This window comes from Trachemys scripta, chromosome 12, assembly GCF_013100865.1.
Source record: "Trachemys scripta elegans isolate TJP31775 chromosome 12, CAS_Tse_1.0, whole genome shotgun sequence".
Taxonomy (NCBI): Eukaryota; Metazoa; Chordata; order Testudines; family Emydidae; genus Trachemys; species Trachemys scripta.
The window spans coordinates 24,983,382-25,010,598 of record NC_048309.1 but is presented as its reverse complement, the minus strand read 5'-3'; the positions used below and the strand labels follow the sequence as shown (position 1 = coordinate 25,010,598).

At 52.2% G+C, this 27,217-nt stretch overlaps 1 protein-coding gene across 7 annotated transcripts in view; it reads right to left on the bottom strand.

The window, feature by feature from the left end:
• The window catches only part of EPB41L1 (erythrocyte membrane protein band 4.1 like 1), a 151,231-nt gene that overhangs the window by 11,595 nt on the left and 112,419 nt on the right, over nucleotides 1-27,217 (bottom strand). The window contains exons 12-19 of one of the 7 annotated variants that reach the window (XM_034788046.1): nucleotides 24,901-25,076; nucleotides 22,787-22,941; nucleotides 20,979-21,014; nucleotides 18,614-18,805; nucleotides 16,181-16,279; nucleotides 3,408-3,806; nucleotides 1,435-1,545; nucleotides 313-393 (exon numbers count right to left, since the gene is read on the bottom strand). In XM_034788046.1, coding sequence (XP_034643937.1) covers nucleotides 313-393; nucleotides 1,435-1,545; nucleotides 3,408-3,806; nucleotides 16,181-16,279; nucleotides 18,614-18,805; nucleotides 20,979-21,014; nucleotides 22,787-22,941; nucleotides 24,901-25,076 — 1,249 coding nt within the window. The remainder of the gene's footprint in view (nucleotides 1-312; nucleotides 394-1,434; nucleotides 1,546-3,407; nucleotides 3,807-16,180; nucleotides 16,280-18,613; nucleotides 18,806-20,978; nucleotides 21,015-22,786; nucleotides 22,942-24,900; nucleotides 25,077-27,217) is intronic. The other 6 variants (XM_034788049.1, XM_034788047.1, XM_034788053.1 and 3 more) reach the window with 6 other exon arrangements.

Genomic DNA, 27,217 nt, shown 5'->3' with positions numbered 1-27,217 from the left:
TACATTGGAGCTTTGGCATGGACACAAGCAGGACAAAGAGCTGGGAGGGGAGCATCAGAAACACGGGAGGTCTGTAGGCCTCTCCCTTCGTTTGCTGGCATCTTCAAATGGCCAGGGACAGAGCGCCCTTCCGTCCCTGTCCCCAGTGGAACAGCGCCCCCTGCCAAGCCCCCCACCCAGCTCAGGGCCACTCCCTCTCACTCAGCACCCAGGAATCAATCAATGAGGGAGGACGCAATTGGACGCAATTAGACACCGCCACCTGGGGACCCCAGGAGAAGATGGCCTGGCTCCGCAGAGGCACATGCTTACTGAGGTCACTGATATGCTTTCTGTGGTGACGATGTGGGACGTGGCTGTTGTCTCTTTTCCGCCCGTGGTGCCTCTGTCGACCTGCCAAGGGAAGGGGAGACGTGGTGAGTCCGCGCGGATACAGCCGGGGAGTTAGCCAGCTGGAAAGAAGCGCTTGGTCTGCTTTGTCTGCACTTGCTGACAAAACGTTAGTGCCCTGGAGCAGTGACGCACTGGGGGTAGGGAAGCCGTAGACAGGTCTTGAAGCTGCAGATGGGCAGTAACTAGCCTGGTGCGATGTGTTTAATGAACAGGAATGCAAACACAGGTCTCTGTTATTTGCCTCCCACCAAGGCAGCCTCCTGTGGGAGGGGCACAACAGCCAGAGAGCAATGCACAGCAATGCTGCACACCAATCCCGTATTCAAGTGACGCGTGCGGAGGGGGGCGGTATGTGAGAGAGAAGTGCTGTGAGAAAAGTGTGAGAGAAAAGTTCTTTAAGAGCCAGGAGTGGGATGGGGCCTTGATTTGACGTCTCTAGATAAGGAGAGGGCTCGTCAGTCTTTGCTCCGTCTAATCTGTGGTCTCTGCTGAGGAAGGCCTACCATTTTAAAGGATTAAAAAGAAACCCCACAAAACTGACCAGCACATTTTAAAAACCTCACCTGATCTAATGGTATGTCTACACTACCATGGCTAAGCTATGGCCCTGTAGGTGGGCCTGTAGCATTGTACTGTAGACGCTACATCACCAGAAGAGGTTTTTCCATTAATGTAGTGAATCCACCTCTCCGAAAGGTGGTAGCAAGGTCTAGCCATGTCTGTACCAGTGGTTAGGTTGAACTACGTCTCACAGGGCATGACATCTTTCACAGCCCTGAGCAATGTCGCTAGGGTTTTAGGTGTAGACCAGGCCCCAGAAATGAATCCTATGTGTGTGGCCAGGGGTCTCCAACCCCCGAGGGGTGAGAGGAAGAACCTGTTTGGTTTGCTTTTATTTCCCCTGCAGTCTGGGGATTTTGTTAACTCCAGAATGAGGCTCCACAGAAAGCATGGTGGTGCAAAGCTGCTGGCTCTCGCACTTTTTGAATGGCAGTGCCGTGCTGCGGAGTAAAACTCAGCAAGTGCAAAGGAGCAAGTCACCTGTGTTGTTTCCGTCGTGGTGACTCTGTGGTGCACGGAGACCTCTGGTTCTGCCTTCTTTGTGCCAGTCACCGAGCTGAGAGTCACAGCCTCTGTTTTCAGAACGGATGACTGCAGAGGGAACACAGCAAGTCAGCAACAGATTGCGTGAAACTGCGTTGGTTCCTGGGCTTCGGTTAAAAATGCAACAGCATCTTAGTGTGTACTGAATTAAACCTCTTTCCCTAAGCTGCACATGTTAGTACCCGCCTCCTGCAGTCCCTGGACCAAGTAACACTGCTGGGAAGAGCTGTGGGTGCTAGGAGGCCCGAGCTGCATTTGCAAGGTCACTGTCTTGGGTAACTGTAGGCCTCTTTACACTGAGAAAAAAACAGCACAGACCAGCGTCGCCCATAATGCACACAGGCACTGTGCAGGCTTCCCCACACAATTAGCCAGTGCACCCCAATCCCGAGCTGACGTTCCTTCAGCAGGCCTTCTCCTGAGCAGGCTGCAAAGCGTCTCCTGGTTTGTGACAAACAGCCACTCGAGATTGGAATGAGACCCACCAAACTCATTGCACTGTGGCCTAGGGAAGCTTTGTAATGATGGATTAGGTTCACCCATGTTGGTGCATGGAGCCAGCCTGACCCTCAGGGATGCAGGGCAGAGGAGGACTAACTCTGAGTGGCAGAAACATGTGACCAGCCCCTGTCCATCCAGCTGGAACCCTGCTGGTGAAGGTTGCTCAGGGGATGTGCTGATCCAGCACTCACCCAGTTGCCCTGGCCATGCCCATGCCTTCATTTTATGGGCTGTGCTGGTCTCTGCAGGCCATCCTGGCAGAGGGGAGGATGCAGTCACTTCCCCACCTCTGCCAGGCTGTATCCCGGTGCTGTCCTGGGGTGAATTTGAGGCCCAGGTCTCTGGAATGTATTCTCTGAGCACAGGCTTCAACTCAAACACCCTGAGGATGCCTGTGGGGATGTTGGTTTAATTTCTTGGCCTTGACCCTGCTTGAGTTTGGTCCTAACATTTGGCTCTGCAGGGACCTGGTTTAAATTTCCTCATGGGGAAGGGCTTGAGGGGGGCGCCACATGTCAGTTACACCAAATTGGAGCCTGGGCCCAGGTGGTGAAAAACAGCAACTCTATCAGGGTGCTATTCTAGGGGGACAGGAGCATTGGCCGAGGGGGCAGATCTCCCCTGATTTGAAAGGCAGGGAGTTTGGTTCTCTGGATAGCAGTGCCAATCTGCACAGAGTAAAATGTCCAACCTGCGGAAGACAGGAGGGACTTGGGAACACTGAAGGCTGGAAGACACAATCCATGGTAAGGAATTGAGGACTTGGACCCAGTTTCAGAACTGCAAAGAGCACAATGCTTCATTCACTGGGGTTCTGGCTCTGCCCTGTTCTCTTTGGAATTTGGACACCTTTAGTTTCTCCAGCAACTCCATGTGCAATTTGTTTAGCCTGATCATATTATAACTACTCCCCTCACAGGAATCATCACAGACCTTTTTGCCATGTCCCACCAGCCCTTATGTAAGGTGCTTATCCCCCTTTATGACCACAGTACACGTTACTTCAACACACATGCTATTTGTTAAATTCATGCAACACACAGGAACAGAGATTTGGGTTAAGAGAAACACACCACTCACCCATGCATGCTGCTACAGTACAGGCATGGGGTAGCCAGCCAAACACAATGAGTTAAGATGACGACGGCTTTTTCAGCTAGATGCATGGACACACTTACACAATATAATCATGCACCTGGAGGAGTCGAAAACAGCATGCAAAACAGAGACAACATTCATTTGGGGAAAACAAACACTCCAGAGGATCTCTGGATTGTCTGAAAGCTGGCATGCTCTTCCAAACAGATGCAAGGGACATGCTGGTCAAGCAATGCCAGATGCCAAGACAGATAACACTGTGAGATGACGACACTGAAACACAAGTCTTGTGGCATGGCTCCCCATAGTACCTCAAAGTGGGACACTTCTGGGATATGGTGGGAGCCCTGCTCCCCTTCCTTGGCATCTTCTTCTTGGCCAGGAGTTGCTTTGTCAGTATCCTGGGAGGAAATCGCACCTTCAGCTTCCCTCTCACTCATGTCTTTATCGAGCTCAGGCAGACTTCTGGAGAAGTCTTCAAAGGCTGTGCTGTGGAAGTCGCCGATCATAGTGAAGTCTACCTCGGCTTCCAGGCTGGAGGTCGAGCTAACCGTGATGCTCGAGCACTTTCGCTCGATGGCCAGATGGTTGTCCTTCAGAAAGACCGAATCCCTCTCCTGGTCTTGCTCCTCATCCCCAGTGTCGCTCTCAGGAGCCCTGTGCCGAGGTGGCTTCGCTTTCTCCTCTGCGCCCTCCCTCGCTCCCGCTCTCTGAATGAGACACAATGGCGAAGAGAGGCTAAGACTGTAAATTCCAAAGGGCAGGCTAGGGCCAGCTAAGCCAACAGGAGAGAGGGAGGAGGCGGCTGGGAAAATGTCACAGAGGGCGATTCAAACACAACTCAAGCATGAAAACTGAAACTTTTGACAGCAGCAACTTTGCAGGGGAAATTTATTTGGTCTGATTTGCAGAGAGGAATTAGAAAAGAAATAATAATAATAAAGAAAAACAGATCCAAAGAAATTCTCAGGCATGTCGTTGAACCTGATGGAAGCAGACGTTTGCAAAACAACCGGTATGTTAAGAGACATTTATAAACAGCTCAGACTGCAATTATGTGTCAGTAAGTTTGGCACCAAAACAAACAAGGAAGGGAAAGGGGGAGAGGATAGGATTTTGAATGAAAGAAAAGAAAAAAGCTCCATCAGCTGGATGTATTCAAGGAGAAGTGAAGGAGCTTGTCAATTTCACTGAGATCACCCTATAAGAGTTTTACACTCACTGTGTTGGGGCATCACTCTAGGTTTTTATGTGTTCATTTTAATCAGATGTACGGGAGGAATGGTCAATGTTCACCCATGGAGGCCCCGTGAATGGGACAGGGCAGGGCATCACCCTGCAGGGGATCCTGCTGGAAGCTGAACAGAGCGCTTGTGTGAGAACGAGCCCGGACTCTGTAATGCTTCCCAAAAGCTTGCTGAACAACCGGAGCGGACCCAGTCAAGTTTAAACAGCTGCGTTTTTAATCAGTGTAATTGACAACAGGATCAGAGCAAAGAGATAGCCTTCCTCTGCTGGCTCCTCTCGAACGACATACATACCTCTCAACTGTCCCAGCACGGAGTAAATTTCACCCCACCTTGCTTGCCACCTGGTTGCTGCTCAGGAATCAGAAATCGGGAATTATTCATTATTTTTGTTTTAAGATTTGATTTTTGTTCAAGGAACGGTTTCACTCCTCTCTAAAGGCTGAACCAAAGCCCACTGATGTCAATGGAAAGCCTTCCAGTGACCTTGACGTGCTCAGGATCAGGCCGTCACAAAGTCAGAGATATCCCCCACTTTGGTCGGACCGTTCCAACTCGGCTGCCTTTTGTTCAGATGACTGGTGGGTTGAGAGGTATGAGACATAGGGGTCTCCAACAAACTCGAGAGGAGCATATACATATACACACACACACACGTATGTGTATATATATATAGCAGCTCTGCAATAGGGGAAGGAGTCAAAAGCATACAGTCCTCAGCTGGTTAAGGTGAGCTTTCATACTACAGTAAGAAGCAGTTAGTAAAACAGCACTGAGACCTGGGAGACCACTGGAATAGCAGTCCTTAAACCCTCTTCTTTCGGGGCGGCTTTTATTGATGGGTCAGGTAAATCCTTTTCTTCCCAAATTGGTTCCTGAGATTTGCTCTGGATTAGAGAAACGGGTTAGTCTTTAGCAATGAACTCCAAAAGGAACTGAGCCAGTGCCTTACAAGAGCAGCAGAAAGCTATTTCACCCTCCAGGCACCAGCTTGCCAAAGGGGGTGGGGAGGAGGTGAGAGGGACTCACAAGCCAAGCAAGAGGGGACAACAAATTAAGAAGTGCAAGGAACAAGCTGGAAGCGTGGGAATTTTGCTGCTAGATGTGCATGTGTGTGTGGGAATATAAAAGCTCTCTGATCCGCACCCCCACGCCCCCTTCTTGCTCCTGGGATTGAAGCTCGTGTGCCCAGTTGACATTCTCCAGGTAGCCAAACCATCAGGAGTTCACAAAACAAAAGCTGATGGACCGACTGGCCAGCGGGTCTGCATTCAGCTTAGGAGCCAGGCCACATACACATACATAAAGGACAGGGAATGCAAAGCGGCCGTTCTCAGTCAATGGATGTGTGAGGTGCCATTGAACATGATCATAAATAAAAGAGCCACGCAACATGCTTATGAACTTTCCATTAGGACAGTTCATGGGAGGAGTTACCACAGCTTCTGTCAGGGTGATTTCACAGCCGGAATCGGGGGAAGCAAGCCCGGTGCCTTCTCCTCTGTGCTCTGAATCGGTGGAAACACCTTCCTTCAAAGATGGAGGCTGGGAAGACTCTCTTGTGGCTGCCCGTTGCACAGTGGTTAGGCATCCAACACCAGACACTTCCCCAACATGCCTTGCTCTGTCATCTGAGGCGACCGAAGGTGTGGGAGACATGGCTAAACCCGCGGCCCGTGGCAGCTCTATCTGCACCTCTGTTGGTTTAGATGGTCTCTTGGTTTCACTCTCTCGGGGCCGCTCTTGGGCTGCTCTTTTTCGCTCATCAGAGACTGGGCCACAAGCACCACCTTGTTCAAACAGCTTAATTTTAGAAGCCACAGAGGTTTTTTCATACATCTCGCAGTCATGCCCCAGTGAGCCCTGCCAGCCAGTGGTGAGGGAGGGTGAAGCCAGCTCCACAGGTGCCTCCTCAGGCTCCTGAGACGTGACTTCCACCCCACCTGCAATGGACTTCAAAGGCCCAGACTGTGGCTTTTGTTTCCTATTGGTAGGTTTCCTGCCTTCAGCCGTGGCAACAACAGGCCGAGACAATTCCTTGTCCCCATGAGGTGATCCTCTTACAGGAGAGCCTGTAGAGATGGCTTCAGTTTCTTCTCCTGGAGAAGGTTTATCCTGCAGTTGCTTGCCCTCGGCGGGGCCTGTGTTCCGGGGCGGCTCGCCTGCCTTGGGGCCTGTGTCCTTGGGCGGCTCGCCCGCCTTGGGGCCTGTGTCCTGGGGCGGCTCGCCCTNGGGCCTGTGTCCTGGGGCGGCTCGCCCTTGGCGGGGCCTGTGTCCTGGGGCGGCTCGCCTGCCTTGGGGCCTGTGTCCTGGGGCGGCTCGCCCGCCTTGGGGCCTGTGTCATGAGGCGGCTCGCCCGCCTTGGGGCCTGCATCCTGGGATAGCTCGCCCGCCTTGGGGCCTGCATCCTGGGATAGCTCACCTGCCTGGGGGCCTGTGTCCTGGGGCGAGACACCCTCAGCAGGGCCTGTGTCCTGGGGCGAGACACCCTCAGCGGGGCCTGTGTCCTGGGGCGGCTCGCCCACGGTGGGGCCGGTGTCCTGGGGCGGCTGGCCCATGGCGGGGCCTGTGTCCTGGGGCGGCTGGCCCATGGCGGGGCCTGTGTCCTGGGGCGGCTGGCCCATGGCGGGGCCTGTGTCCTGGGGCGGCTCGCCCACAGTGGGCTGGCTTAGTTTCTCTTCCTCTGGACTTTCTGTTGTGCTGGGAGGATGCTGCCATGGGTGGCTCATGGGGGTTGATTTAATCTCTATGGCTTCCATCTGAAGAACCATTTTTGACATTTCTCTTTCTCCCAGGTCAGTTGTTTTTCTTCCAGTCCCTGACACGTTGGAAGTTGCTTCCCCTTTCCACATGTCCTGTTTTTCTGACCCTTTCAGGCCTTCTGCCAGGATGGAGCTTTGTGCTGCATTGTACCTCTTGCCCCCCTGTTGAGAGAGCTCAGTCTCTCCACCTTCACTGGGGAGGGGACCAAGCTTTAATTCTGCCATCGGTTCTTGTGGGTCCTTGTCCCTCGATTCCTTTGTTGCAGAGCGTGACTCGGATTCAGTTCCACCTTTCGATTCACTGCCTATTGACCCAGCAGATTCCTCTTCCTCTGGTGCATATGCCCCCTTCTCTGCAGTACAATGTCCTAGGGGGCGTGTCTTTTTGCTAAGCTCTAGAACCTTCTCAGCTTGGTCTGATTCTATAACTGGTTCATCCAGCTCTGACTTTCCTTGGCCACCTGCTGAGGAAGTGGGTTGGAACTTGTCCTTTCCCTTTATAGCTGTTGGGTCAGATGCTGGTTCAAGCTCAGGGCTCTTCCCTTTTTCATCTGAAAGGTCTGTTTTGGGCTCCAGGCCCTCTTTTTCAGCAGAACAAGGCTTTTCTTCCTCTTCGAGTCTGAGATGGATTTTACTCTCCTTTTTGTCTCCTTCTGTAGCTCCTAAGTAGAAGATCCTCTCTGCAGCAGAAGACATTGTCTCGTCATCACTAGACTCCACATTAGCTTTAACACCCTCAGAGGTTGGGCTAGGTATTATGGACTCTTCCTTATCTGAAGCTGGTGAGACAGACCCAGGCTCTTGCACGATAGCCTTTCTTTCTTTCTTTGGAGGTTCTGGCCCAGAAGGCTCAGACGTTGGTCTTTCATCTGCTTGGGAATCTTCAGGTTGTTGATTTTGCTCGGCTTGGCCTTCCAAAGAGCCAGCTGGTTGCTCAAGTTCATTAGTTATCACCTCTTCTTTTCCCTCCTTGGACTTCTGCTCTTTGCCATTCTCAGATGGCTGGCTTTCTGCCTCCAAAAGGGGGTCTTCTCTGATTTCGCTCTCAGACACTTCATCCTCCCACACAGACTCAAAATCCTCTGGACTAGCAATCATTTTGTCTCTTGCATGGGTATCCAATTTCACACTTGCTGGTTCCTCTTGTGCTACTGCTTTTTTGGCTTTCCCTACTGCAATGTCCACTTTTGATAAGCTCACACTTATTTGCTCCTCTGAAGTACCTGCCCATACGTCTTCTTTCTTGGTTCCAATAGCTTTCTCTAGAGCAAGCTCTTCCAGCCTAGAAGTTTCTCGCTCTACAAATACCCAATGCTCTGAACCCTGTATTGCAATTTGAGCAAGAAGAGTTAGCATCAAACATACTTTACCTAAATAGCTGATCACTGTTTAGTTAAGTAACAGAAGGCTGTATTGACTAAACCATTATTACTCATGCAACAACTGATTCAGATGTGTGTATAAAGGAGCTGGCAAGTAACCAACTAATAGCAGGTATTGAAATCTAGGGGCCTGATCCTGTGTAATTGGTGCTGTAGTCAATGGAAGAGAAGGTGCTTAGCTTTTCACTGAGTTGGACCCCTAGCCCTTTTCGAATGCTCGGGACCAAATTCTACTCTCAGCTACAGCCGATCAATTTTTTTTTTTTTTTTTCAAAATTCGCAATTTCACTGGGGGGAGGGGAGAAAATGGGTCTAACTTATCCGCTAATATATTAGTGAAACTATCAGCATGTTTTTCGAACATGTTTTTGTAGAACAGAACTGGTTGAAAGATGCTGAAATTTAGAATTTTTCACTGACATTTTGAATGAAAAACAGGATTAAATTTTCTAGAAAATGTTCATGAAAATTTGGCCCCATTTTTCAAGCAGCTGACCTACGCCCACGCACTCTGACTGCAACGAAGCCATGTCATATTGACACAGGGGTAAGCAAGGAGAGAATCTGACCCATTCTCAACTCTATTAGCAATCTACAGCTCAGACTGGTTCCAAAGTCAATCAAAGCTTTGTAGAACCTCACAGGAGATTTTCAAAGGAGAATTAGTTCTCTATGTATAATGAGAATGTTTTTAACAATTCTAGAAATCTCTGATTTTGCCACAGCTGTTTGCTAGAAAGCAACACATCTATTCAAGAGCGTTTGTGTCTCTGCTAATTAATCTGTCTATAGAGCCCCTTCTCCTTTGAGATAGAGCCCACCATCCAGTTAGCACAGGTCTGCGACCCCGAGTCAGTTCCCAAATTGGTGGTCCCATGATATCACCACTTCCTAGATATCCTTGACGCCCGTGGAGAGTTTGGCATTGGCACACCGAGTCACATGAGCATGGACTGCAGTTAGATGTTCCCCTAATTTCCCAGCTCTCCAGACAAACCTGATCAGAGGCAACAATCTATCTGAGTTTCCAGCAATTCAGAACGGGGCCCATCACAAAATACAATCTAGAAAAACAAGGATTCAAGTCACAACAGCTGTTATAGCCACAAACACTGTAGTAAGGACCAAGAAAAGCAGTACAACAAGCTACAGTATACTGCAAAAAGGCAGCATCCTGCAGCCGGAACGTGGAAAGATATTTGCTATTCAACACCGGGCATCTAGGCTGCAGAGATCTGTTGCTACACAGTGGAGTGGGCTGCCAGATCATTATTAATTATTAATATCATTAGCATACAGGCACCACGTTTTACACTTTTCATGTCACAGGACAGCTAAAAACTTTACAAGCTGTATACACGCAGCATTGCTGGAGTTTAGCCATTGCTGGGGTGGAAGATGGGAAATCATAGGATCATAGAATCGTAGAACTGGAAGTAGGGTGACCAGATGTCCCGATTTTATAGGGACAGTCCCGATTTTTGGAGCTTTTTCTTACATAGGCACCTATTACCCCCTACCCCCTGTGCAGATTTTTCACACTTGCTGTCTGGTCACCCTAACTGGAAGGGACCTTGAGAGGTCATCTAGTACAGTGCCCTGCATTCATGGCAGGACTAAGTATTATCTAGACCATCCCTGACAGGTGTTTGTCTAACCTGCTCTTAAAAATAACCCACTGGAATGCAACAGCAAGAGGATGGGAATTTTCTTCAACAGGAAAGTCAAGCTAACGGTCTATTCCAGGGGTAGGCAACCTATGGCACGCGTTCCAAAGGCGGCACACGAACTGATTTTCAGTGGCACTCACACTGCCCGGGTCCTGGCCACCGGTCCGGGGGGCTCTGCATTTTAACTTAATTTTAAATGAAGCTTCTTAAATATTTTAACAACCTTATTTACTTTACATACAACAACAGTTTAATGATATATTATAGAATTCTAGAAAGAGACCTTCTAAAAACACTCAAATGTATGACTGGCACGCGAAACCTTAAATCAGAGTGAATAAATGAAGACTGGTCACATCACTTCTGAAAGGTTGCCGACCCCCAGTCTACTCCAATGTCACGGGATTTGTACCATTCACACAGAGCAGCCAGGACTTCAGGGTTTTAAAGCTCTCACTTGGTATGTAGTCTCTAATGACACTGCTTTGCTGGAGCACATCAGAACAGAGAGTGGATTGAGTTGCAACTGAATCAAAACTGCAGCATCTTCATGCAGCAACAGGTTTGTTATGCTCAGCGTAGTATGCTGCAGGGAGCCCGTGCTGGGATATAGATTGTACTGCAGTAGATTCCCAGCATAGTGTAGCATGGGGCAGAGAGACGGCATACCCTAGTGTGGCCTGCTGTAGAAGACGGTGTCTCCTGAAGCGGACCATGCTGATTTTCTGCAGCGCAAAACAGCAGATTTCAGCACCAAAGGATTTGCAGTTGGCTGCACTGCTCCTCTTCCAATAGAGAAAAGAGTGAGTTGGAAAGAGACCTGAGCTAAAATGAGCAGGAACTTCTGTATCCACCAAGGGCCTGGGTACCGGCGGGCACGGATGGGGGCGGGGGAATTAGCACTGTGTGTTCGTGTTGAACTGTGTACAGCTTAGTCACGTTGTGTCATTCAGAGCAGAAGGTGGAAACCTAAGTCCTAAATACTAACTGCAGAGAGAGTGAAAGAAAGAGTGGAAGAAAGAGAGAAGAAAACTGGCAAAGGGGAGAGAAAACGAAAAAGGGGAGAGAAAAAAAAAGGCAGGAGAAAGGAAGAAAATGCTATAGAATGAAAAAGCTGCCATGGGATGGGGCGTGAGGGAGGAGAGATAAGAGAGGACTTTTAAAATCAGGGATAATTGAAATGACCAGTGAAAACCCTCAATCCAATGTCCCAGCCCTCTCCTCCAGCCTATAAATATAAATGGCAGCACCCCCACAAAAAAAGGCCATGGGGATTTGGGCAGACAGAGAGAGCTCATTTCTCCCCCTTCATTTGCAACAGCTGGGGCAGTTACACCCTAAGTGAGCTGCCCCCGGAAGTGGGGAATGGTTTGTGCACTAGCACTCTCCCTCGGGTGTTCTGTCAGAGGCCAGCTTTAAACAGTGGCCGGCCCTCGCTAGGAGAACTGCCTACCTGGAGGATGCCCTGACTCAGCGTGTCTCCTGGGCACACCCTCCTCTGCCCTGGCTGGTGTTGGGACTTTCAGAAAGCTCCTCCTGCTGGCAGTCCAAGGCAGAGAAGTCAGGCTTGATTGGGCCACGTAGCAGGAGGCAGCTGGGGCCAGACGTGGACTAGCTAGAAGGTCACTCAACTGGCTCATTAGGAGAGAAGTGCATGATGTTAGAGGAGACACTAGCAGCCAGGGGAGAGAGAACTGGAGCTGGCAAGTCCAAAGTGGCTTTAACAATGGTTCTTCTTTCAGTGGCAGGTGCTGACACTCTTGGCATGAGTGGTGGAAGGATTTTGCAGCTGTGCTTTGGTCACCATGAATTTCTCAATGAAGACAGATCTGGCCAGAAAGGAGGTAAAACAACAACCCCAGGGGAGAGCCCTGGGTCCCATGAGCCAACCTGTGTGAAGACGATCTATGACTCCTCTCTGGCTACAGATAAGATGTCAGATACCTCCGTGCCCCCCTTGTGTGGTGACTGGGAGGGTGGCATGAGAAGTGGAGGATCTGGTCAGACCAGGTTGCACAACCTCACCAACTCAGTACACAAAAAGGACCCGCTTGTTCTTTTCCCCTCAGTCCTCTCGAGCGTGTCTGCCATCTGCCTAGGCCCAGCTGGACTGAGAAAAAAAACTAGGCTGACTGGAGCTCTGGAAAACTGAGGGGAGAACAAGTCGCTCGTTCTCATTCCTGAGACAACCTGCGGTGTTGCTCTGCTGGCCCACTGGCATCCCCATTTAGCTGGAGATGGAGCCTTGCCAGTCAGACCATGTTTAGTTGCCTGGCTGTTGCCTCAGACCCCAGCACCACAGAGGAAGTGGCATCTGGACCCTGAAGTGTTCCTTACAAACAGCATGAACCCCAAGAATCACATCCTGTAAAAGGGGACTGGGGAATGGGGGGGGGGGGGATTGTGGGAGGAAGAGAATCTAGTTTCAACTGGCCTTAAAAACGAAGGTTCCAAATGATTTCCCTGCATACAAGGTGGACTTGGACATTTGACTCCATGGAGGGAAGGAGAGGGGGGCAGTATGCAGCGCCATGCGGGGGCAAGCAGGGGGCCTCCATCCATTTCTTAAACACACTCCAAACTAAAGAACTCGGTGTTATCCATTAAGAGCCCGGGTTGCACAAGGACAAAGCTACAGCATCCATACATCAAACCCTCAACTCACAGCCATAAACACTTGGAATTAAACAGAAAACAAAACCTGAAATCAATCCAGCTCTGCACTGGAGTGTTTTGAATCACCAAATGCCTCCAACAATCAGAGGGAAAGATGCCAGTGCTAAATGCACTCCGTGCTTCTATGGCCCTCCAGTGGTGTTGGGGTTTTTATTTTTTTCAAAATAAACTCTATGACGGAGGGTTTTTGTCCAAGCTCCATTTTCTAGGAGTGCACAGAGCTAGCAAGAGCGGACACATTTAATAAAAAATCATCCCACAACATCGGGATGCAGAGGGTCACACCACAGATGGGGGAAAGCTCTGCGCAGCCTGTATCATACCGATCCTACCAGCCTCTCCTGGGGTGATCAGACCATTTCACTGCAAACCTGCTTGAACGATAACGATTCTGGGCCTGATTCCCCGTGGTGCAACTCCACTGTTATGCTGGTAACGCCGCTGAAATCAAAGGTGCCAAACTGGAGTAAGGCAGTGGCGGATCAGGTCCTTTTGCTAATAAAAGCCACTGGCCCACTGCATTCCAACAGCAATCTATTAGCTAGCTATTGTTCGAACAGCCACCAAATCCAGACGTGAGGCCCACGTTTTCAAAGAACTGTACTTGCCTCTTTGCCAGTGCATCCTTTTGGCAGATGCAAGCCCTTGCATTTGCATGGATGGAGCTACCTGCTTTGCACCAATTCAGCATGTACAGTTAGCAGAGTCTTTGGAAGGCATTGCCCCTGTCGTTTACTGGACAGCTATTGCCAGGATTTTAAGGAGCTGTTTCCACTGGGCAGTTGTGATGAGTCCTATATACAGACCTCTGCCTTGGTGTGCTGTTCTGAGTGAGCAGGGATGGGGGAAACTCTTGGCTTAAATGCTTTTGCTGGATACAGACACAATTATATGCACGTTTGGGGAGCAGGGTGGGGGAAAATCCAGAGCATTGTTCGGATAATCAGATGCAGAACTAACTGGAGTGAGGTATCCGACTGTCCTATCAAAGAGCTCCCAGGGCTCCTGAGAGCACCAGAAACTCAGCCCCTTTCCTCTCCAAAACAGGACGGTTTAATTGCAGCATCTTCCATACTGCCCTTCTGGGCACCTCTGCAACTGCACTTTGTTACATCAGACTCTGCTTTAGGCTCTGTGCTCACTATGGCTCGAACTGCGCTAGAAACAATCCAATTTAGAAAGAGCTGGCAAGCACTGGGCTCCCAACATATTCTTCCAACACAGTTGTTCGCAGAGGATAGGACGTTTTACCAGCCGTGCTGCCCACGAGGGGGCTAACCTAGGGTGCACTTTCTCAGCAGGGCGATTGGTAACCACGTTGGGGGTGGATGCAAAGCAGGCTGCAACTGTGCTAGGTTGTAGTAGGGTTTGGAAACAATCCCCAAAGCGGGTACAAGCTACCAGGTCTGCCAGGAGATAACTGAGTTGAGGGATAGCGTCCCAAGGCTCACCATCGCACAGCCATATCTTAACAGGGTGCAAAGGCCCCATACGCCCCTCTCCCTCTCCTGGCTCCAAACTCTGACAGCCTCACATCTCCCCCCCTCATTGAGGTAGGTTAATCAGAACATGTCTCTCAGGTCCCCTTGGGACCTGTCTAGGTGGCAGAAATCACCACGTTCAAGCACGGATCTGTCCCGACCAAACTAGAATCTGATTCACTCTCCCCTGTGTGGGCAGAGCAAACTCACATTAGGGGAACCATGTTGTAGCCTAGTTTTCTTCCGCCTAGTGGAAAGTTCCACGATAATATTCCCCTCACGCACACCCCACCTCACCATACCAAGAAATAGATACCACATGAGAAACAAAGAGCAATGACACCGACAGTCTCATTTCCCTCCCAGAAGGGCAAACAACAGAGAGTGAGGGCATACTGGATTCCACAGGGGCGCTCACTCCACTGAGTGTGTGTGTGTGTGGGGGGACTCTTTTATGAGGGTTTAATATGGGTATAAACCAAACTTTCAGAAGCATCCACTGATTTGGGGGTGCCTGACTTGAAAGGCCAATGGCTTGATTGTGCGCCGGGCCGAGAGGCAGCAGCTCCATTTAAGGTGAAGAGGCAGGAGCTCTGCTCCTCTGGAAATCAGGCCCCAACATGGGGTAGTAGCAGTGCTCTACCTAGCAAGGGTGTTGTGAGGGTAACTACGTTAAAGATGGTGAGGTGCTCACGCACTGTGCTGATGGGGGCCATCTAACTACCTAAGACAGATAGTAATTGCTCCGAGTTGTACTCTGTTCTATACCACGCCCATCACCATGGTATCTGAGTTTCTAAAATGTGAGGCACTCCAAATTAATGGACTCTTGGAGAATGATGGGCATGGCCCCATATGTTCCTATAGCGCCCTTCATCCAGAAGGGTCCCACTGTGCTTCACAAATGGTGGGCCAAACCCTAGGGTCCTTGCTCAGATTTTACTCAGGCAAACCCCCTTTTCTGGAACAGAAGCTTTGCCTGAGTGAGGACTGCGAAAAAACAGAGTCTGCAGGTGTCAGCCCAATATACATCACTTCCCTCATCAGCCAACTGGACCCATCTCCAGGGAGCAGGGCAGCAGCTGGTTAAAAGCAATAACACTACCCAACCATTTAGGATAGGAGGTGAAGAAAGTCACCACAACCAAATGCAGGGGAGCTTTAAGTGGGTAGAATGTCCCATAATTACCTAAAATGGACTTTGGCCAGCACACCAGGGTTAGCACCTCCTCTACTGAGAAAAACACTCAGGGATCATCAGGGAATAGTGGGCTGCACCTCAGATTTACATCTCTGAGGAGACAGAGCAGCTCCAGCACAGCACCTAGCTCTATTCTGGGTCACTGACTTAAAGAGAACCATCTCCTGACTGAATTACAAGCACTACCTCCTGCTGCACCTTGGCTCCCATCCAAGAACTGACTAGACCCAACCCTGCTTAGATTACCAGCTTCAACACCATAGCTCTAGGTGGTATGATGGAAGAAGTGCTCAGCCTCGATGCTTGGTTTCTCTCACCAACACTGCAGCCAAGCCAGTATTCTTTAAGACAACGTAAAGAGGCTGCCAGGTCAGTATTGATTACTAACCCTGCTCTAGAGATCAGTGCAGGACTTGTCTATGCCTCCACACACACACCCTTATCACTGGGTTATGATGGGACAACCAGCTCAGAATATGCCTCGTTAGCAGCTGACTGGCTGCCCACGCGTGGCTGGTGCATTGGCAGGAAATCTTCCCAGGGGCCTGAGGTGGATTACACAAGGGGCTACAAACAGAGACAGCCTGGCAATGGCTGTCCAGTAAACAAACGGAGACAAAGAGGGGGTGGGGGAAAGAGAGAGAAATGGAAAGGCTGATGATAACCTCAGGAGAAGAGGCAAGGCTTTTCTGGGTGAAAGACTCCATGGATAAGGCAGCTCCATGCTCGGCTGAAAACTCCTCTAGGAAATCCTCTTCAATCCTCTGTTTCAGCAAGGGAAGCCCGAGCACCCACAGCCGGAGGAGGGGGGGGAAGAGAGAGAAAGAGAGAGAGAGAGAGAGAGAACGAGAACGAATGAATAAATGAACGAATGAATGAATGAATGAGGGTCATGAATATTCCAGCTCCCCAGCTGGGGCTTCGTGCTTTATCCATTTGTTTAAAAATCCCATCCCCGCCCACCGTCAGTGACTGCAGACCAATGGCCCACTGCCAGTGACTGCAGACCTGCTGAGCTATGCACTCCTTTCTGCTGACCTCAGCTCCCCCGCGGCCTGCTCGCCAGCATGAGCCCGGGCACAGAGCCATCTAGCCCAGCACCCACCGGGCAGTGTCAAGGCTGAGCGCCAGAGGGGCCGATCTGCAGGTAGTTACTCCCCCACCAGTCACAAGCACCCCCACCCAGAACCCTTTCCCCAACAGGTACAATGGGCCAGGGTGCCTGCCCCTCTGAGGGCCAGAAGCCTGAGGCTAGGCAGTCCTCCTCACTCCTCCGATCCAGCTGAGAAGGGGATGGGGTTTCCCTTAAAGAGCTGCAGGAAACTGCTGGGAGAAGGGGGCTGTAGGAGAAGCCAGGTTTCTGCGGTACCCCCCAAGGAAGGGAGATACCAGGTAGAAGCTGTGGGTAGAAGGCCCCACTTGGAAATTTTGCTTTCTGTTAGTGGTGATTTGGAGGCAAGGGCTAACGACTGGGTATGGCTGATAGTTCCCCAGGCTATTGCCCCCATCCTCTCAGCCACCCTCATTGCTGAGCCACCCCCACTAGGTACCAAAACCTGCCCCCACATACCCCAGTGCCAGGATCAGCCAGAGATCAGCACTCGGTACGAGGAGCCCACGTCAGAGGGATCTCAGGCCATAAAACCTCCTTAGCCTGGGTTAAACGCCTGTGTCCCTTACCCCACTGCTGCTCTACAGCCTCAATCAGCTGAGAGACAGCAATGGGCCTGCCTCACGGTCCTGGCAACTGCAGTATGAGGCTTGCCCAGGCTACTTGCTCAGAGAACCCTTCCCCGTCTCCAGGTCAAAGGGCTGGGGACCACCAGCCCCATTATGGCTACGAGCAGTACTGATACAGCTCCACAGGTGTGCACGACATTGTACAGACAAAGCACAAAGCTGGCAGCCAATCCAAGATAAAGCTGGCCCTGCAGCTGGGGCAGGGAGGGGGGACAGAGAGAGGGCCTTGTCATTTAGATGCTGCTCAGGTCTTCTGTCCTCAGCCAGGAATTGAGGGAGTCAATGCTCGAAGCTAACGGCAGGTGGCGCCCTTTACCAGCAAAGCCCAGACGCCTGCTGCGGCTTTTCACCCGTGTCTTAATTGAAACAGCCAGTCTCCCGCTCTCAAACCACCTCAAGCTGCTTCTCCACAGGTCAATGTCGAAGCCATTGCCTAGCAGAGCACAGTGCTTGCTGATTTCACCTGCCCTTCCTCAGTTCTGGGTCACAGCCCCAGTGGGGGTTAGCTCAACATGCCGCGGTATCTGCTGCCCCGTTCCCCTTACGCCGCAAAGGGCTGCGTACAAGATCCCAGCACTATAGAGCCATCTGCCGAGCTACCCTGCAGACAGAACGGAGCATCAGCTGCAAGCACAGCGCCTGTGTGGCCTACCACACCCTGCTCCCAGCACTTCTGGGGCAGTGAGGGCTGGAAACCCTCAACATCAGCCAGAAACAGGCAGCCTCTCCCCCGCCTACCCCAGCGAGCCCAGAGCCCAATGGACCCGCTTCTCAGCTCCATGTCATGCATGGAGGACATATGCAGAATCTAGCACAGAGCTGCGCGCTGGCACCAGAGACAGCTCAGCCGGCATTATGCGCTCACTTCCCTCCATACTGCAAGCACGGGGAGATCGGCCATGGAGAGTCCTCAGGCCTGACTCCTCCGTAGGCATCCCCGAAGCAAGCAGAGAAGCCATCACGATAGGAAAGAAGAGGCAAGACACCCAATGGGGGTTCCAGATAGGAGCACTGGCTCCAGCCACAGGGTGGGCTACACAACCTGCTCCCCTGGCTGGAGCAATGGAGCCATGTTGGCCAATCCCTGCATGAGCTGGAGGTTGGGCTTAGTCCTCACTCAGATGCCTGAGTGTGGCACTTCCTGTGATGTCTGGGGGTAAGCAATGCCAAAGGCTAGGGAAGAGGTCAAATCAGGAGGCCAACCCCGGGCTGCTGCCATATGCACACCCTTTACTCAGGTTCCACTCAACTCTTTCCTGGGTAGCGCAGAGCACAGGGCATCAACTATACTCGCCTCCCACCAAACCACAGACACAAATCAACAGAAAACCCCCTTCACAAGACAGGACAAAACGAACCTCACTGGCCTTCTCCGGGGTCCCCTTTGGCGTCTCATCCTCATTCTTGGGTGAGGAAGAGGCTGGTGATGAAGGCAGCCTCCTGTCCCGGTCCCTGTGAACCAGCTTGCTGTTGGGCTCCTTCAGCGTCCTCTTCAGCTCATTGATGCTGGCCTGGTGCTTTAGCAAAACGTCTTCTGGTTTGTCTAAAAACTTTGGGAGGGAGACGGGAAGGTAACTAGCGAGGCAGAGATCGGATCGCTGCGGGGAAGGGAGGGCCTGCTTCATGCTGAGCCTGAATTTGGGATCTCAAGAGCCAAATGTGCCAGGAATCACTCTGCAGACTAGGACAGCTCCAGGGAACAGCTGAAAGTGACCAGCATAACTTACATGTACTTCCTGGTACTGATCAATGTGCCCCTTTCCCATCCTAAAGCCCAGCTCCCTGGGATCCAAATGTCAGTCCAGGGTGAGGCCGATCCTAGCCGATTCTCAGTAATAGTAGAACGGTGGGACTCAAAGGGGAGTCACCTCCATTCCACTCATCACTAGTCTCTACTAGGTTCCACTGGCCTCTGTTAATTTCTGCTGGAGGGTCATCATGCCCCAACACCCCTGAAGCCAGTAGGCCAGATCTGTTCCAATCGATTGTTCAGAGTTGCCAGCTGGAACCAGTTGAAAATGTTCTACTGGACTTTCCATAAGCCTTCCCTGGAATTGGATTCTGGCGATTGGTCCAAACTTGGATATGGGCCTCCCCAGAATGCTACGGTGTCTAGAGGTTTGGGTTTGGCCCGTTATAAAGATAACAATTCAGGGGTGTTCAGGTCCATGCACTGATTCAGGCCCTATCTCTATAGCAGACCCAATCCTTTCCATAACATTGTGAGGGTTGTGAGACCCCCTATTTCTGCACTAGGGATGAGCAAACCCATTCAAAAAGAAGCGCCAACCCCAATTTTTGCCCCGAATCAAACCTGTTTGGAGGTTCAAAAAGGTTCAGATAAACTTCTTCCCTGCCCTTATTTTGAGTTCCTGTAGCAGCCTGTCCATTTCTGGGTCCTGTGCAGGACTGTAGGAGCCAAGAGGCCTGAGAAAGGCCCTTCTCATGAGAAGTCCAGCCAACTTTGCAGACCCAAGAGGCTCAGAGAAGTTTAGGATAAGAATCCAAAATGTTATCTGCATCCTAGAACCAGCTGTTCAGAGGTTCGCCGATCACTAGCACAAGGTGTTACTAGGGTGCACATGACAAGCGATGGAGAATGGCACATGCAGAAAGGAATGAGGGATGAGACACACTATGGAGGGAACAGGACCGGGCCCCTACAGGAGCTGGGAAAATAACCCAACCAGCTGGGGCTGAACAGCAGATCGCTCACTGAAGGGGCTTGCCCTTGTGCTGGATGCAACGGCAGGGATTTTAGCTAGAGCATCTCTTTGGGAAAGACTCCCCGTCTTGATTTAAAGACCGCCAAATCCCCATGTAAATTGTGCCAAGGATTAGTTACCCTCACAGACCTCTAGCGGAAGACTAGGCAATAGCAGCCTGGTTCTGAGCTGAAACTGAACCATGCAATAACCCTCCCTAACAAGACCCATCTTCCAAGAGCATTATGCACTAGCCCTCATGCTCCCTATTAACCAATAGGTGAAACAGACAGAGGAAGAGCTTAAGTGACTTCCCCAAGGCCAGTGCTGGAGCTGGTCCTGGAACTCAGCAGGCCAGGCCACCTGGCCAAAGCTCTCACTAGGAGAGGAACCCTAGGAACGGTTCAGTTGGCACGAGGGTTTGTATCTGAAATAACACCTAACTGTGGGGCAGCATCTCTCCATGCCGCCCCACACCTCGCCAACGGAATTACCGAGCCTAGGTAGGAGCCGCCATGTGGAGTTCTGAGCCAGGCTGGCATGGAGATAACGCTGCGAACTGGAAGACATGGGGCTGGGGGATGTGAGTCTTGTTCTGCTCCGTTAGAGGGAGCCGGAGCCCGCAGGAGAGGGTTGGACACAGAAGAGACACGAGGAGAAGACGTAGAGGAGTCAGTAAAGAGCGCAGTAGCCAGGATATCCCAATGGCACGGTGACCCGGCTGTAGCGCCATGGGAGGGCTCTTGCTCACACACATGAGGCGAGGAGAGCTGCCTTACTTAGTGGGATAGAAGATGCTGCTTGTGCTTCAGGGAAAGCATCCGTGTGCTTGGCTACTACGTTTATCTGACAGTTCTCCAGAGCGGGAGGCTCCCCAGAGACGCTTGGGTGCATCTTGTATTCCAGTAAATAGGGTGACACATAGTATGGGGGGGAAGGGATGGGGTGCTTGTTGTTTTAAAGGAGATGGACAATACAATGCACCAATGGGCAGTAAGATGCTCCAGAGACAGAATACCTCCTGCTTGTGCCTGGGGGTGGTTTCCTGCTCCGGCTGGCAGCAAAGAGAGGGTGAAAGGAACCGACACAGTCAGTCAAGGGAAGTTATCACATACATCACAGTTCAGTTTAACACAGGACCCTGGGCAATGCCAGGGGCAAAATCAGCAACATGAGCTTCCCCACAGCAGTGCCCTATCAGTGCCAGCCGGGACTCCTGCAGTGTGAGCTTCCCCACAGCAGTGCCCTAGCAGTGCCAGCCGGGACTCCTGCACTGTGAGCTTCCCCACAGCAGTGCCCTAGCAGTGCCAGCTGGGACTCCTGCAGTGTGAGCTTCCCCACAGCGGTGCCCTAGCAGTGCCAGTCGGGACTCCTGCAGTGAGCTTCTCCACAGCAGTGCCCTAGCACTTCCAGCCAGGACTCCTGCAGCGTGAGCTTCCCCACAGCAGTGCCCTTCTGATGTCACTAGATTTCTAGTCACAAACTGATGTGAAACTTCAGAAAACCCACCTCCCTGTTCGGGACGCTGAGGGCCTGGCCCCTGAGAAGTGGAGATAGAAAGGAGAGGCCACAGGCCTGGATGCCTCCCCTAAGACTCAACTGACATCACTAGGATAGCGTATTCCAGTGTGTGTGTGTCTGTGACAGCAGGTGTATTTGTAGGTGAGTATCTGGTGTCAATAGCCATCTGTGGGGATGTCTGTGTGTGCAGTGTGAGTGTCTGCATGTGCCTGTGTGTGCAGTGCGAGTGCCAGCGTGTGCAGTGAGCATGCCTGGGTATGCAGTGTGAGTGTCTGCGTGTGTGGTGAAAGTGCCTGCGTGTACAGTGAGAGTATTTGTGTGTGCCGGCATGTGCGGTGAGAGTGCCGGCGTGTGCAATGAGTGTGCCTGCATGTGCCGGCTTGTGCGGTGAGCATGCTGGCATGTGCCGGCATCTGCAGTGAGAGTGCCTGCGTGTGCAGTGTGTGTGCCTGCGTGTGCAGTGTGTGTGCCTGCGTGTGCAGTGCGTGTGGCCGCGTATGCAGCATGAGTGCCTGTGTGTCCAGTGCGAGTGTCTGTGTGGGGAGGAGAGGAGGACTGGGAGAGCGGACAGTGCTCTGTTCCTTGGTCAGGGCTACATGCCACTCCCGCATGGGCCAGGCGGGGAGCTCAGAGTGTAGCTGCCATTCCCTGACCCAGACAGTCATCTGCTCAGACAGTGGCCAACTCCGAAATGCTCTGCCTCTCCCCAAAGGCAGCTGCAAGGTGCGCCGTGCTCTCCAGCTACATCCGAATAGGAGCTGCTCCCTGGCCCAGCCATGAGGCCAGCAGAACTGCTACGGAGATACCTAGGGATGGGTCTCCTTCCTGCTGCCACCAAGGAGTCAAGCAGTGCCGGCCCTGGCAGATTCCCTGCAAGACCCCCTGGGAATCCCGCTGGGAAAGCCCTCCCTGGCCAGCTGTATGGGAAACATCTCAGGGGTGAGCCCAAGGTGGATTAACAAAGGCATGAGGCTCCCCGTGCCACTGGGCAAGGAAAGGAGGAGAGTCTCCCTCTCTGACAAAGATGGGCAAGCCCGTACCTTGGAGTGTAGAGGATCGGGAGCAGATATCTCAGGCCGGTGCCAGCACCAGAGCCTTGCAGGGAGGTCTTGGCATCTCCCAGCAGGGAAGGGCACCGCTGTGTGGCAGACACAGATTGTGGGAGGCAGCCCCTCCCCTCTAGCATCCTGGGCTCCTTCTCTCTCCAGGTGCAGGCTGGGGGTTGCCCTGGCCAATCCATATAGAGGGCACCTCTCCAAGCCAGCTCCCGACATCCTCATGGTCTCCGCCCAGCAGGTCCTGTACCTTCAGCTCCTTGATTTTCGTCGGGGTCGTCACTTCCTCAACCTCATCCTCCGCCTCGGAGCGTCGCCACCCTCCGTACTCGCTGTCCTCGTCCCGCCTCTCGGACTCGGCCCCTCCGTCGTGGTTCTCGCTGACGGAGGCTGGGCGCGAGAACTCTACAGGGTGCAGAGGGGAATACACCGATCCCAGGGGTTAGAGGTGGAAGAGGACGAGACGGGCCCAGCTAGCCCCACCCCTCCCTCAGTCACAGCCAGTGCAGGCCTGGTCCTTACAGATATTCTCCTAGGGTTACGACCAGTCTCGCCTTAAACGTCCCAGGCTTCCACCCTTCCCTTGGGAGACAATTCCACAGCCCTCCATGGCAGGGATACTGCCCTGATGTCCAGCCGACATTTCCCCTCCCATTCCTCTCCCTCCTTGAGATACAGACTCTTCACTGGTGCCCATTCTCACACCTCTCCACAGGCCTTGCCTAGACCGTAATGGGGCTAGCTTAACTCATCAAGTGAGGTCTGCAAGCGAGGGGAGCGCGCTCAGCTGAAAAAAGCACCTTTCCCCCTAGTCGAGGCAAGGCTGTAGGGCCCGCTTTGGAAAGCTACTTTGGCACTGTTCCGCTCGATGCCGCCACGCCTAGCTGACTTCGCCTAGGGCTCACTGAAAGTCAGCCGAACTGAGGCACCGGAATGAGTTCGGCGTAGCAACACTGAGCAGAGCAACGCCTAAATACTATTCAAAATCTGAGCCTGAGCAGAGTCAGGCAAATTGGACGTGGGTCTGCTACACTTGCACCTCATGTCGTCACTTACACCCCTGTGAAATGAGTACAAGGTGCGTGCTCCCAAATCAGAGCAGGAGGGTTTTACATCCACCCTGCACTGGAGTAACTGACCAAGGGGCAGGGCAGAGGTGAATCCGGCCCATTTATCTCATTTATTCTTCCCTCTGAGTCCAGTCCCTCCGGCTCCCCGATCATCCTGCTTGTTCTTCCCTGATCTCTTTCCAGTGTGTCAGTATCTCGCCGGGAGCAGTGTGCCCGGCCTGGATGCAATCACTCAGGTGTGGTCAACCCAGAGCCTGCTCCATGTTGCGACGCCTCTCCACACGCTGCCTAAAAACGCATCAGCTTTTGCAAGCTCAGGTCTGTGCCTATCATCTCTGGAAGAAGCGATGTCCACTGGAAACAGCTCCGTGGATAAATCCCTGGTCAGCAGGTTCCCCTGCAAAGAGGGCTTTCCCCACTGCTTGTTGGCAGGTCACCTTCTGCAGGCTGGGAGGGGAACCTTTCCAAGACCCACAGGGGCCATTCCCCAAGCATGCAATACCCCGCGCCAGCTGAACACTGGGAGGGGTGCTCAGGAATCAGACTAGTCTGAGGAGGAAAAGGCCTTTTTCAGACCTGGAGTCCATTCTCCAGCCATGAGCTTTAGCTAAGGAATTCCTGGTGCCCTCTGTTGACAGGCACTAAACAGCCTCTGGGACGTGCCTGGCTGGGGACATGGGCTGGAATAATAGGGGGGAGGGGGTTGGCCTGCACAGGCAGAGCTGGGGGAGGGGCAGCGGCTCAGAATTGGAGAGAACTGGCAGAGCTGGGGGAGGGGCCGTGGGTCAGGACTGGGAAGAACTGGCAGAGCTGGGGGAGGGTGTGTGTGTGTGTGTGTGTCAGGACTGGGAGAACTGGCAGAGAAGGGGGAGGGAGCGTGGGTCAGGACTGGGAGAACTGGCAGAGCTGGGGGAGGGGCCGTGGGTCAGGACTGGGAGAACTGGCAGAGCTGGGGTCAGGACTGGGAGAACTGGCAGAGAAGGGGAGGGAGCGTGGGTCAGGACTGGGAGAACTGGCAGAGCTGGGGCATGGGCCATGGGTCAGGACTGGGAGAACTGGCAGATCAGTGGGGGTTACATTTGCATGCTGTGCCTGGCCAGTACCAGTCTCCCAGCTTCCTGAGAGTTAACCCCCCGATGCCCAAGAGTCGAGGACAGCAGCCGTAAGAAGCTGTGAGCTTGCCGTGCCAGAGCCCAGCCGCCCCTCGCCCACACGGCCCCTTAGTGTCTAATCCTGTCCTCCCGGCTCCCACCAGTGAACCAATCTCCCTCCCCCTCCCCAATTTGGGGCGTACCTCCATCGAGGCTGCGAGACATGGTGTACCGTTTGCTGGAGGAGCGCTCGAAGAAGGGTGCAGGCCGGTCGATCAGGGCACTGGCCTGGCGGGTCTGGGCCTGCGTCCGCCCGCTGTAGCGGAACTTAGAGCCCATCACCAGGAAGCCCTTTGGGGGCGGCTCTGGGGACACCAGCCTGCAGGTGGAGGGGGGAGGAAAGCAGAGTGTCACTGGCAGGCCAGCTCCATTCACACACGGGGCAGGGACCGATCAACATAGAGACTGGCGGTCAGTGGGGGGCAAAACCAGGAAAAGGCCAAGAGGCATCACCAAACATTGTCATTGCGGGGTGGTTGTTCACTCTGAATACTAATGATGGTCATTTCATTGTTCCACTGCAGATCATTTCAGCAGAAACATCCAGCTACCCTGGAGGCATGGATGGAAACTAAGGTTGTGGGTGGAGCTCAAATAAAGAGCCACTTTTCCCCCAACACCTGGGCTCTTAACCCTGCTTCCAGGAACAGTGCTATCCTGTTAGCAGAACTCTCCAGCCCTCTCCCCCCTCGTTGGTCTCTTTGCCTCCATCTCACTGGCTGTTCCCGTCCACTCTACGTCTCCTGAATGGTGAAGGTGCTAATTGCCTCACCCCACATCTCAGTGACTTCAGGATCACAGACTCATAGACTTTAAAGGTCAGAAGGGACCATTATGATCTTCTAGTCTGACCTCCTGCACAACGCAGGCCACAGAATCTCACCCACCCACTCCTGTAACAAACCCCTGACCTATGTCTGAGCTATTGAAGTCCTCAACTTGTGGTTTAAAGACTTCAAGGTGCAGAGAATCCTCCAGATGTAGAAGGTGAGAGATTGGATGGCGCGGGGAGTGAGAGCCAAAAAGGCATGTGCCTAAATCAGATGACAACGCGGGAGGCAGGTGCGTATAAATGAGGGGTACTACTCGGTGTATGGGTGGGGACAGCAGTGTGTAGGGGAGATACAGGGACTACAGTCAGGGGACATCTTTTCGGTGACCCAAACATTTTGCGAATTGGTGTCGCTTTCGTTAGGTCCTTCACGTCGAAACAAAAACAAAGAAAAATTCTGGAAAAAAAAAAAATCAAAACATTTCCATAATTTTCTTGCAAGCAACTTTTTGTTTAGAAATTTCCTTTCATATTATTTAGGAATTTTTTTTTAAAATGTTAAAAAATGCTCAAAACTGAACCAAACATTTCACTGCAGGGGGAGCAGAATGGTTCCTTCGCCTCAAACTGATTTTTTTTTCCAATTAGCCAAAAATTTTGGAAAAATTCATTTTCAGTTTGACCCCAAACTAATCTTTTTCCTCCCAGAACTGCCAGTGAACAGAACTGTTTCTACTAGAAGCAATCCAGAGCAGTGCGGAGACCATGTGCTGTGTGTGGGCATTTTTTTTGGTCCATCTAAATAAGCAAAGCTCTAAAGCTGCTGTGCTGGCCTCTTGAGGGCTGGCACGGGGAATGTAGCAGGGCGAAGGATGGTGCCGTGTGTCTTGATGTATTAAACGCTGGCTTGTCAGCTCTCAAAGCGTGTCAGATGGAGATAAAAGCAGAGATCTGTGCAGCATGAGATCTGAGAAATCCAGCACTGGGATCTCAAGACGGGGGCTCTCTTCCCCAATCCACGTGCCATCCTGCAAGCGAACTCCTCCCTGCACTGTCTGTGCAAGTATCAGAGGTCAAAAGTGGCCATGAATTCTGGGAGCCCAACTTGAGACCTCTGGGGCCAGGTTTGCGCTTTCTCTGCCAACACCTGATTTGCAAGCACAATCAGGCATGGGCATGCCCAAGTGACATTGATTGGGGTCCACAGTTTTTGTACTCACAACCTCAGGCGCAAACGCAGTGAAGAGCTGTAAATCTGGCCCCTGGAGCCTGGTTATTAGAGGTGCCAAGAGTCACTGACCCCAGCTTGATCTGTAGCTGCTCTGAAAATCAGGCCCCAGGGGTCTCAAGTTGGGCCTTCAAAATTGGTGGCCTGTTGAAAATCAAGACCTCAGTCTTCAGTGCAGCCACCTGCAGGGATCCTGCAGTTACTAGTCTGGAGCTAGAAGGCTTGTGGGGGGAGGAGGGGGAGGAATCCTGGCCCCGCTGAAGCCAATGGCAACACTCCTGCAATGAGGCCTGGACCTTACGCGCGATGGTTGCAAAGAACAGTCTGTAGGATGCGTTGTCTCTGTTTAGAATTCGAGCTCTGGAAACCATGCGGAGCACCAGCCAGGCACAGGCTGGCATGTACAAAATCAGAAGACTCCAGAGTGAGCGAAAGCATTGCCATGGCAGAGCAGAGCAAA